This window comes from Phyllobates terribilis, unplaced genomic scaffold (genome assembly GCF_046119375.1).
Source record: "Phyllobates terribilis strain yellow unplaced genomic scaffold, ASM4611937v1 Scaffold_1__5_contigs__length_1240528914, whole genome shotgun sequence".
NCBI classification, from domain to species: Eukaryota; Metazoa; Chordata; class Amphibia; order Anura; family Dendrobatidae; genus Phyllobates; species Phyllobates terribilis.
In genome coordinates this window covers 1,126,783,433-1,126,795,720 of record NW_027362761.1, presented here as the reverse complement: position 1 = coordinate 1,126,795,720, position 12,288 = coordinate 1,126,783,433, and the positions used below count along the sequence as shown (strand labels likewise).

At 47.4% G+C, this 12,288-nt stretch overlaps 1 protein-coding gene across 2 annotated transcripts in view; it reads right to left on the bottom strand.

Annotated features, from left to right (window-relative positions):
* LCORL (ligand dependent nuclear receptor corepressor like) overlaps window positions 1–10,384 on the bottom strand; it is a 109,579-nt gene extending 99,195 nt beyond the window's left edge. Inside the window, exon 1 of one of the 2 annotated variants that reach the window (XM_073646980.1) lies at window positions 10,199–10,384. In XM_073646980.1, coding sequence (XP_073503081.1) covers window positions 10,199–10,295 — 97 coding nt within the window. In that variant the 5' untranslated portion in view covers window positions 10,296–10,384. The remainder of the gene's footprint in view (window positions 1–10,198) is intronic. The other variant, XM_073646971.1, reaches the window with a different exon arrangement.
* Between the last annotated feature and the right edge of the window lie 1,904 nt (window positions 10,385–12,288).

Sequence of the window (12,288 nt, the reverse complement as noted above, 5' to 3'; positions counted from 1 at the left end):
GTATCCACTTCAGAGAAGCTCCAAGTTCAAACAACTCTGTGACCATTCTAGACTGGCCCAGCCAGAGCCCTGAGCTAAACCCAATTGAGCATCTCTGGAGAGACCTGAAAATGGCTGTCCACCAACGTTCACCATCGAGCCTGATGGAACTGGAGAGGATCTGCAAAGAAGAATGGCAGAGGATCCCCAAATCCAGGTGTGAAAAACTTGTTGCATCATTCCCAAGTAGACTCATGGCTGTACTAGCTCAAAAAGGGGCTTCTACTCAATACTGAGCAAAGGGTCTGAATACTTATGACAATGTAGGATATTTCAGCTTTTCTTTAATAAGTTTGCAAAAATTTCTACATTTGTTTTTTTTTCAGTCAAGATGGGGTGCAGAGTGTACTTTAATGAGAAAAAAAAAAAAACTTTTTAGAATTTACCAAATGGCTGCAATGAATCAAAGAGTGAAAACTTTAAAGGGGTCTTAACACTTTCCGTACCCACTGTATATGCTGTCTTCTTTGTGCATTTGCCAGCTGAAAAAAAACGCAGCCTATTATAGTTCCAGCAAAGTTGATTTTGCACAGCGCTGTGAAAATTGCCCTGCAGTATATCAATTTCTACTAATTTATTATGCATTTTATTTATTATGCTTTGCTTATATAGCGCTACCATGTTCCATAACACTTACATTATCGCTGTTCCCACTGGAGCTCATAATATAAGGTCCCTGCATGAAACAGGCATGTCATTACTAGTGATGAGCAAGCGTGCTCGTTTAACCCTTTAAACTAGCACAACTGGGGTGATCGCCGAGTATTTTAGCATGCTCGGCATTTCTTTCAGGCTGTGCCCACGTTGCAAGTCCTCTCCCGGAAAAACACATGCGGAATTCCGCACGCGTTTATCGCGCATTTTTCACGCGTTTTCCACATGCGGAATTGCCTTGCGTTTTTTATGCATTGGACAAAGGCAATTCTGCTTGCGGAAACGCAAAATTAAATGACATGCTGCGGATTTTTGAACGCAGCATAAACGCTGCGGAAAAATCCGCAGCATGTGCATAGAACTTGCGGAATCCCATTGGGGACCATGGGGTGCGGGTTACCAAGCGTTTTACAAGCGTTTCCGCTGCGGAAATTCCGCATCAAAAACGCTTGAAAAACGCTACGTGGGCACACAGCCTCAATGTCGCCGCGCCTGCAAGTGTTACAGCTGTCAAACAGCCATGAAACTTGCAGGCACGGCGACATTAAAAGAAATGTTGAGCTCGCCAAAATACTCGGCAAGCACCCCGAGCACGCTTGCTTAAAGGGTTAAACTAGCACGCTCACTCAAATGGTGTATATATGGATATATCTAGATGCATCATAAGGGGTGCACTTGGTGTGAGTTGCATGCACGTGTCCTCTTCAGCAAAGTGTCCTAATCGACAAGTGTCTGACAGTCATTTCAATGGTAGTCATTAACCCCTTCGCAACTGTGGGATTTTCGATTTTTTTGCTCCCCTTGTTCCCAGAGCCACAGCGGTTTTACTTTTTGGTCAATATGGCCGTGTGAGGGCTTATTTTTTGTGGGACGAGTTGTACTTTTCAACACCATTACTAGGTTTACCATATTGTGTACGAGAAAAAAATTCCAAGTGTGGTGAAATTGTAAAAAAAGTGTAATACCACAGATGTTTTTTTTTTTTTTTTTACCACGTTCACTGAATGCTAAAACTGACCTGCCATTATTATTCTCCAGGTCATTACGAGTTCGTAGATACCAAACATGTATAGGTTCTTTTTTATTTAAGTGGTAAAAAAAATATATATATATAATGGCGCCATTTTCCAAGACCCGTAGCGTCTCCATTTTTCGGGATCTGGGGCTGGGTGAGGGCTTATCTTTTGCACGCCGAGCTGAAGTTTTTATTGACTCCATTTTGGGGTAGATCCGATGTTTTGATCGCCCGTTACTGCATTTTATTGCAATGTTGCGGCGACCAAAAAACGTAATTCCGGCGTTTAGAATTTTCTCGTTACGCAGTTTACCGATCGGATTAATTATTTTTTTATAATGATAGACCGGGCGATTCTGAATGCGGCGATACCAAATATGTGTATGTGTTTTGTTTTTTAATTTTATTTTGAATGGAGCAAAAGGGGGGTGATTTAAACTTTTATATTTTTTAAATTTTTTTAAAAACATTTTTTTTTCACTTTTTGCATGCTTCTAGTCTCCATAGGAGATTAGAAGCAGCACTTGTCTGATCGCTTCTGCTACATACAGGTGATCAGCAGATCACCTGTATGTAGCAGAAATGGTCCTGTGCTATGAGTGCCGACCACTAGGTGGCGCTCATAGCAACCAGCTCATGACAACCACTGGAGTCTGCTGCAGACCCAGGGTTGTCATGCCCACCCATCGGTGACCCGCGATCATGTGACGGGGTCACCGATGGGCGGGGTAAGTGACGGGCTTCCGGCGCAGTGATGTTAAATGCCGCTGTCAGAGATTGACAGCAGCATTTAACATGTTAACAGCCGCGGGTGGATTGCGATTCCACCTGCGGCTGTTGCAGGCACATGTCAGCAGTAAGAATCAGCTGACATGTGCCCGGTTCAGTGTGGGCTCAGCGCCTGAGCCCTCACTGAACTGTGGGGTTACAGCCTGTGCGTGCAAATACGGCACAGGCTGTAAAGTGGTTAAGGTCAGGAGTCAGGTAACCCACACTTTGTGCTCTCTTCTAACTATGTACTTTATTCCAGCATCAATATTCCTGTGTGCTTTTTTTTCATCCACATTCACCACCCAAACCCCCTCCATCACCACTCATCCACATCTGCTACTCCCTCCTGCCCTCTCCCATGTACAGCTCCCGTGCCCTTTTTAATTAGCTGAAAAATCTCAGGCCATCTTATCCAAAGATATTGCACAATAAGCCATGTCACAAATCCAAAAACTATTTGCTCTCTTTTTTTACTGCTACTACTTATTTCAGGGGGATCTCTCTCCTAACCCTGGTCCACCCTCCCCCACCGCACATCGAAATCCTGTTAACCATATTAACATCAGTTGTACTCCTTCATCTCCCTCCTTTAATTGTGCACTGTGGAATCCACGGTCTGTATGCAACAAGCTTCCTTTCCTGCACAACTACTTTCTGACCAACTCTCAATCTGCTGGCCCTTACTGAAACCTAGATTCAGGATTCTGACACTGTCTCCCTTGCTGCTATTTCTCATGGTGGCTTGAATTTTTCCCATTCCCCGAGACCTGCGAACATACTTGGTGGTGGAGTCGGCTTACTCCTGTCCCCACAATGCACCTTCCAGGTCATCCCCCCCAGTTTCACCACTCTCATACCCTTGTTTTCAGGTCCACACCATCAGGCTCTTCCATCCCCTCCCTCCGAGTAGCGGTCATATACCGTCCCCCAGGCTCACCCACCCAGTTCCTTGACCATTTTTCTGCCTGGCTGCCGCACTTCATGTCCTCAGATTTACCAACCCTTATCCTGGGAGACTTCAACATCCCCATAAACAGGCCCACCTCCCCATCCCAGCTTCTATCTTTAACCACTTCTCTTAGCCTCTCACAGCTTTCAACCTATGAGACACACAGATGGAAACACCCTTGATCTAGTCTTTGTCCGGCTTTGTTCAATCCCCTACCTAGATAACTCCCCTCTTCCTCTCTCTGATCATAACATTTTCTCCTTCACGCCACAAATCCTCGCCCACCCCAGCACACTCCTACCTATCCAACATTCAGAAATCTACAAGCCATTAACCCTCATACACTTACAGACTCCCTTCACTCATCACTGTCCCCAATCGCCTCTTTTTCCTGTCCTGATTCGGCTGTAAATCACTACAATGAGACTCTCAGAAGCACCCTGGACCAAAGTAGTGCCCCTCACCCTCAGAACCTCTAAACACAGAGTAAAACAGCCCTGGCTCACACCGCAAACACGATTTCTCCAGCGATGCTCTAGAAGTGCCGAACGCCTATGGAGGAAAACTCGCACACTAGAAAGCTTTATCCACTATAGATTTATGTTAAAAACCTATAACTCTGCCCTTCACCTCGCCAAACAGTCCTACTTCACCACCCTGATCTCCTCACTATCCAACCACCCAAAAAAACGGACACCTTTCACTCCCTCCTCAGTCCTAAAGCGCAGACCCCCATCACGGACATGTGCTGAGGACCTGGCCTCCTACTTCACAGAGAAAATAGACACCATCCGTCAGGAAATCAGCTCCCAGACACCAAGTGCCGTGACTCCCATCCTTCCCCACATCTCCTCTGAATCAATCTCCACATTTGACCCAGTCACAGAAGAAGAAGTCGCAAGCCTCCTCTCTTCTCATCCCACTACATGCACCACTGACACCATTCCCTCACATCTACTCCAGTGTCTCTCTTCAGTTGTCACTACTCACTTAACTAAAATCTTCAACCTCTCCCTCTCTCTTCTGGTATCTTCCCCTCCTCTTTCAAACACTCCATTATTAAAAAAAGCCCTCTCTTGACCCTTTCTGCACAAACTACAGACCAGTCTCCAATCTCCTTCAGCTCTAAACTCTTGGAGCGTCTGGTCTACTCCCGCCTCACCCGTTACCTCTCCATTCACTCTCTTCTAAACCAATCACAGTCCGGCTTCCGCCCCCTAAATTCTACAGAAACTGCACTCAAAGTAACCAATGACCTTTGACAACAAAAAGTAATGGTGACTACCCTCTACTCATTCTACTTGACCTCTCTGCAGCTTTCGACACCGTTGACCACCACCTCCTACTCTCTATGCTCCACTCAATCGGCATAAAGGACACTGCTCTCTCCTGGTTCTCCTCCTACCTATCTGACCGTTCTTTCAGTATATCGTTCGCTGGCTCCACTTCTCCCCCCCCCTTCCTCTCACTATTGGGGTTCCTCAGGGTTCAGTCCTTGGCCCTCCTCTCTCTACACGGCCCCAATTGAACAGAACATCAGCAAATTTGGCTTTCAGCACCATCTTTATGCTGATGACAACTATACACCTCATCCCCTGACCTTACCCCCACTGTACTACAGAACACCAGTGACTGTCTGGCCGAAGTTTCCAACATCATGTCCGCTCTCTATCTGAAACTCAACCTTTCCAAAACTGAACTTCTGCTCCCGCCGTCTACTCACCTCCCTAAATCTGACATCTCCCTCTCGTGGGTGGCACCACAATAAAGCCGAGCCAGCAGGCGCGCACTGTATGGGCACTGTGTTTGACATCAATCTTTCCTTCACCTTCCATACACAATCTCTTGCCCGCTCTTGTCACTTGCACCTCAAGAACATCTCTAGAATCTGTCCCTTTCTCACCTTGCAAACAAAAAACCTCACTGTTGCCCTGATTCACTCCCGTCTTGACTAGTTTAACTCTCTATTAATTGGCCTCCCCCCTCACTCGACTTTCCCCTCTCCAGTCCATCCTTAATGCTGCAGCCAGGATCATCTATCTGGCTAATCGTTACTCGGACGCTTCCGCTCTGTGCCAGTCATTGCACTGGCTGCCCATACATTAAAGGATCCAATTTAAATTGCTTGTTCTCACCCACAAAGCTCTCCACAGTGCGGCACCCCCCTACATCTCCTCCCTCATTTCTGTTTATCGGCCTACCCGTTCTCTACGCTCCGCAAAAGACTTTCAACTAACATCCACACTAATCCGTACCTCCCACTCCCAGCTTCAAGACTTCTCCCGAGCTGCACCTATACTTTGCAATGCTCTACCCCAAGAAATGAGGACGAACCACAACTTACAGTATTAGGCGCTCCCTAAAAACACACCTGTTTAGGGTGGCCCATCACGTTCTCTATGTCGAAGTATTTTTATAGCCCATTCATTATTTCTCCAAACATAGGTCTCCACCAAACTCCACCGCACCCAAAAGCACTACAGATACTGGCTGGTGAGGAGCTCATGTAACCTTTAACTATCCCTCACCCCCCCCCCCCTTCCCCAAGATGGCTGGACCATCATTGTAAATAAGTCCCTGTACTTAGTGTCACCCCCATCTCATTGTAGATTGTAATCTCTTACGAGCAGGGTCATTATTTTTTGCTTTAATTATTGTATTATCTTTAGCTATGTTACTTATGACTGTTGTATATGAACCTCTGAATTGTAAAGCGCTGCGGAATATGTTGGCGCTATATAAAGATTATTATTATTAAATGAGCACGCTCGCTCATCACTAGTCATTACCAATAAAGTTTTAGCAAAACCAGGATAACTGAGCAAACAATAAGTTGACAAAAAAAAAAAAAAACAGACAGTACAACAGAAATGCAAGTTACCAAAATGAGTTGCTACAGAAACACTGCTAAAAATCTGCAGTATCAATTCACTGCTCCAAATCCACTGTGAGAACTTCCAAGAAACACTCCCTTTAAAAGATCTAATTGGGGGGGGGGATGCCTTGTGCGACCCTGACCTGTAACAGAAAAGCAGCATGTTCTGTAATTTGCATTGGATGGAAACAATGAAAACTTTCTGTAACTATTTGGAAAGTTACTCAGCAAAGTATAAGGCCAAATTCAGACTTCCGTGATACATGGTCTATGTAGAGACCGCCTGTGCTTTTCCTTAGCTGGACTTGACAGCTTCACAGAACATATGAAGCTGTCAAGTTTGGGTCAGGAGACCTGTGGCTGGTTCGTACATCTGAATTTGGCCAAAAAGTTGTAAAATTTATTTTAAGGGCGCCTCTAGCCTGCTCCCCATCTATAATATTCCCAATGTAATGCGTGTGCCCGAGTGGAAAAGGAAGCATCTGAAGAATATCAATCGTGCTCCATGCAAACTTTGGGAAAGCTCCCATCTCTACAGATCACACCAATACCAGGTAAAGGAGCATTTCCTCCTTTTACCTGACTGTTTCTTGCACAATACAAGTTGTGATCATCTCCACTGCACAAGTCGTACACGGGGAGACGACGTTGCGCAATCTAATTGTATAACATTTCGGCTAAAGGAGAACTATTTTAGTCCATTAAGAGATAATTAGTGTCCTTATAAAAGGTCATTTCAGGACTCTATTGTCGTTATCCATTAACCGGGAGTCACAACTGCAGGTTTATTAGTGCATTTCACCAGTTTGTAACCCTTCAGGAACACATACACGTAGTCTAAAAATCTACCTATGCACATACTGATAACTAAAATGACTACTTACAGGAAAAAAAAAATCCTCTGTCTCGTAAACTAAAAGTAGCTTTATCCCACACCTTGCATTATATAATCTACTGCACAGAGGGTCAATTTATATTCGACATCTTCCATATAGGCGATATCAATCAGCTCGTCACCTTTTGTCAATCATTATCTGTGTTAGCAATAGCATAAACATGATGAAACAATGGGACTCCCCTTCCCCCTCCAAAAAAAATAAAATAAATAAATGGAGTCTCCAATGTTTAATTATCTCATAGCCTTGTGCCTGCAAGGGATTCATTCAGCAGTCCCAAGATATGCAGATTAACAAAGAAAGCTGCCCGTCCACTAAGCAGATTCTAGAAAAGGATAGAAACGTTAGTGCGAGGCTCCTTACTCACATGTAAGACGATGAGCGGAGAGTGGCTACATGCTCCCTTCTTCTCCGAAGGTGTGCGGTATTCCTTTAAAGGAGAGGTGTGTGATGGCACTGAAGCAGTATACCAGGGGTTAAGCACAGTTCAGCAGCCAGAGGGGGTCCCTGACCTATACCCCCTCCTACTGCAGATGCAATGGAGAGCTGTTGCTAGCAAGTGGAGCTGCAGAACGTGAAGGCTTAACGGGGAGGTGTGCCTTCTCTATACTTAAAGTCCATCTCGACCAAAGAAGACGACACCAGATGATGCAACCGAGCACATTCACAGCAATTAAGAATTTAACACAATATCCCCAATCCCCAGGAGACCAGTCAAAAAGCTTATACACAACGGAGCAGCGTGCCCAACGCCAGAGAGCGGGCGCAGAGCCAAGGAGCATGCTTCAAAATCAACACCTTCTACTACTTCCAAGAGGATTCCTCTGCCTCCTGGCTATTATTATATTGGGTGGGGTTAGAATATTTGCAGATCCGGGGCACAGGTCGGCTCTTACAGGCTGGGATTAGATAAAAATAACATCACAGACCAGCTCGGTTACACAGGCCGCATGTGGGATATAATCTGCACCACCCAAATAAATCCAATGATCCAAAGACGGGGATTGTGCTCAGCAGATGGATACGAAAAGAGACTACAAGAAATCCTATATACAAGCAATCCTATACCGAAAGAATAGGGTGCATCCTAAACAGTATTTATGGCAGGACTATATTCATTAAGGTGCTAAAAAAGTATCATGGGTACATAGTTAAGAAATGGGGGGGGTTGATGTGAGCCTATTAAGCAGATATAGGGGGTTATAGTCACAGGAGTGCTGGAGCTTTTACATGATCCCTGTACATCGCAGAATTGGCTTTGACCCATAATCACAATGCAGAGTACATAGCTTTAGAAGGCATTTTTAAACACTTGCCATATTAATGTACACAAAGGAAAATGCCACATCAAATAACACCCCTCCCCCCAACGGATCCTCTATGTAAAAATGTATGCTTATTCTGACTATAGGGTAACAATTTACGCACCCAAGAGGTGATTTTTCTATACGAGGGGGCGCACATCACCTAGTCGTCTATAGAGCTTACCCACATACACACAAAGAAGCTGGACGAAACGACATTAACAATAGATATGACCCATCCACACGTCAACAAAACGCATCAAAACATAACCAAGATGAGAATCATGGCAAAAGTCAACAATCATCAGGAGGAGCGCAGGACGTACCCCCGAGCAGACACTGCACTCCAGCGATCAAACGAGTCAGATATTTCATAACAGATGTGTTGGTGACATAATAAAGTATTACATTTTCAAGGGTCACCTACCAAGAACCCTGAACCGGGAGACAAAAAGTCAGATGGAGAAATGAGGCACAGATCAGGTCGTCACACACCGGCGTAAACTATATTCTGTGTTTTATGCCACTTTATGGAACGTGAAGACAACAAGGACGAGAGTTTTATCTTGTATCACAGAGCAACAATAGTGTCCAGAACAGAGGAGACATCCGGAGCCAGGAAGTATCTGACCATCACTACAAGGGGCAGATATAATATTACATGGAGGGGAGCAGATATAAATCCATCTCCTTGTGGTGATACTATATCTATCCAACTCCTGTACTAACAAGGATTACACCTGCTTGCATTACTACATGCATCCCTGGTCTTCTCTGCTTGTCGGTATTTTACATCTGACCTGACAATATTATACTACTACTACTGGGGGTGGGGGGGGGGGGGTGCACAATACATCAGCACAAGCAGAGGGGGCACATTAAATAGAACAGGGGGAATCCAGTAACATCTATTAGTACAATGTGGGGGTCAGGTATAAATTATTACAAGAAAGAAGGTATCAAACATTACAGCCTGGGGGAAGGGTCTGGTGTGTGATACCCCCAGGTATTAGTGTAATGTATCAGGTGTAACACACAGCAGGTATTGTGGTCGCCTATGACAAGGTTGGGCAGCCACTCACTGACACACAGTGTACACATGACCCCGTATACATATGTACACACCGGATAGATATATTGTAGTTTACACACATGGGACCTCCATATACACATGTGCGCACACACCCCCCTAGATATGTACACACTCAGGACCCCGTGCTCCCTCCTGCAGGCACATGAGGAGAAGTTGCGGCTCGCAGTGCGGAAGTCGCACCCGGAACCCCCGGCCTGGCCGGACCGTGCCGCCCCTCATGGGGAGGGGAGTTTGGCACTGTCCGCTCTCTTCCTGTGCACCGCTCGGAGTGTGGCCGGACAGCACCACCTCTGATTAGTGAGGGGGGGGGGGATAACGGCCGCGCTCCCGCACACGATGGTGTCGTCCTGTACAAGTTATGGACTATGGCCAGTAACGGTCAGACCAGACCGCCCCGGGCACTTGTAGTGAATTACCCACGTACCTGTCGCACGGCTGTCACGCCCTCTCTCCACTCACAGCCCGCAGGTGACTCGGTCCCAGGCCACAACTCTCCGGTTTGTTTTGCTTCCTTGCTGTCAGTTGTGTCACTCCGGAGCGGCGCGCCCCTCCTCCTGTCAGGCAGACAATACGCTCAGCCACACGCACTCCTCTCCACTTACCTACACAGTGGATGAGCCGGTGCCGCCAGGAGTCGAGTTCCCGCCGGAATCCCTTCCTCTCCGCCGTGCACCGAGGGCTCCGGCACTGGGCAGCCATTCTGTCGGTTCCCTTTTTCCATCTGCGTCTGACGTCACCGCTCGTCACTTACCATTCACTCCTCGCACACGCGAGAGGGCGGGGCCCGCAACGTGTGATTGACAGGAGCGTCTTCCTGGGTGGGCGGGATCACGTGTGATCGGTAGGTCGCGCTGTCACCTGCGGAGGGGGCAGGAATGTGACCACGTGACTGTGATTGCCCAGGGCACCGAGGAGTCGCCTTACACCCCTCACCCCGGGCCTCCTCTCGCCGTCCCCTCTCACTGGCGCTCCTCTCGCCGTTCCCTCACCCCGGGGCTCCTCTCGCCGTTCCCTCACCCCGGGGCTCCTCTCGCCGTTCCCTCACCCCGGGGCTCCTCTCGCCGTTCCCTCACCCCGGGGCTCCTCTCGCCGTTCCCTCACCCCGGGGCTCCTCTCGCCGTTCCCTCACCCCGGGGCTCCTCTCGCCGTTCCCTCACCCCGGGGCTCCTCTCGCCGTTCCCTCACCCCGGGCCTCCTCTCGCCGTCCCCTCACCCCGGGCCTCCTCTCGCCGTCCCCTCACCCCGGGGCTCCTCTCGCCGTCCCCTCACCCCGGGGCTCCTCTCGCCGTCCCCTCACCCCGGGGCTCCTCTCGCCGTCCCCTCACCCCGGGGCTCCTCTCGCCGTCCCCTCACCCCGGGGCTCCTCTCGCCGTCCCCTCACCCCGGGGCTCCTCTCGCCGTCCCCTCACCCCGGGGCTCCTCTCGCCGTCCCCTCACCCCGGGGCTCCTCTCGCCGTCCCCTCACCCCGGGGCTCCTCTCGCCGTCCCCTCACCCCGGGGCCCCTCTCGCCGTCCCCTCACCCCGGGGCCCCTCTCGCCGTCCCCTCACCCCGGGGCCCCTCTCGCCGTCCCCTCACCCCGGGGCCCCTCTCGCCGTCCCCTCACCCCGGGGCTCCTCTTACTGGCTATTCAGTTTTCTCTTTTGCAAAGTACAAAAGTAATTACCCCCCTTTGTGCTTCACAGTAAAAGTGCCCCTGTAATTTTGTCCTATAAACAGTAATTATCTCCCTTTTGTGTTTAGTTTTAACCTCTTTACCCCCAGGGTGGTTTGCACGTTAATGATCAGGCCAATTTTTTCAATTCTGACCACTGTCACTTTATGAGGTAATTACTCTGGAACGCTTCAACAGATCCTCCTGATTCTGAGATTGTTTTTTTCGTGACATATTGTACTTCATGATAGTGGTAAAAGTTCTTCTATATCACTTGCGTTTATTTGTGAAAAAAACTGAAATTTGGAGAAAATTTTGCACTTTTCAAAATTTTAATTTTTATGCCCTTAAATCAGAGAGATATGTCACACAAAAAAGTTAATAAATAACATTTCCCACATGTCTACTTTACATCAGCACAATTTTGGAACCCCAATTTTTTTTTATTATGGAGCTATAATGGTTAAAAGTTGACCAGTGATTTCCCATTTTTCCAACAAAATTTACAAAACCATTTTTTTAGGGACCACATCACATTTGAAGTCACTTTGAGGGGTCTTTATGACAGAAAATACCTCAAAGTGACGCCATTCTAAAAGCTGCACCCCTCAAGGTGCTCAAAACCACATTCAAGAACTTTATTAATCCTTCAGGTACTTCACAGGAATTTTTGGAATGTGGAAGAAAAAATGAACATTTAACTTCTTTCACAAAAATGTTACTTTAGACCCAATTTTTTTATTTTCGCAGGGGTAACAGGAAAAAATGGACCCCAAAATTTGTGGAATTTCCCCTGAGCACGCAGATACCCCATATGTGGGCAAAAAACACTGTTTTGGCGCACGGCAGGGTTTGGAAGGGAAGGAGCGCCATTTGACTTTTTGAATTTAAAATTTGCTTGAATAATTAGCGGACGCCATGTTGCATTTGGGGAGCCCCTGATGTGCCTAAACAGTGGAAACCCCCCACAAGTGACACCATCTTGGAAACTAGACCCCTCAGGGAGCTTATCTAGATGTGTGGTGAGCACCTTGAACCC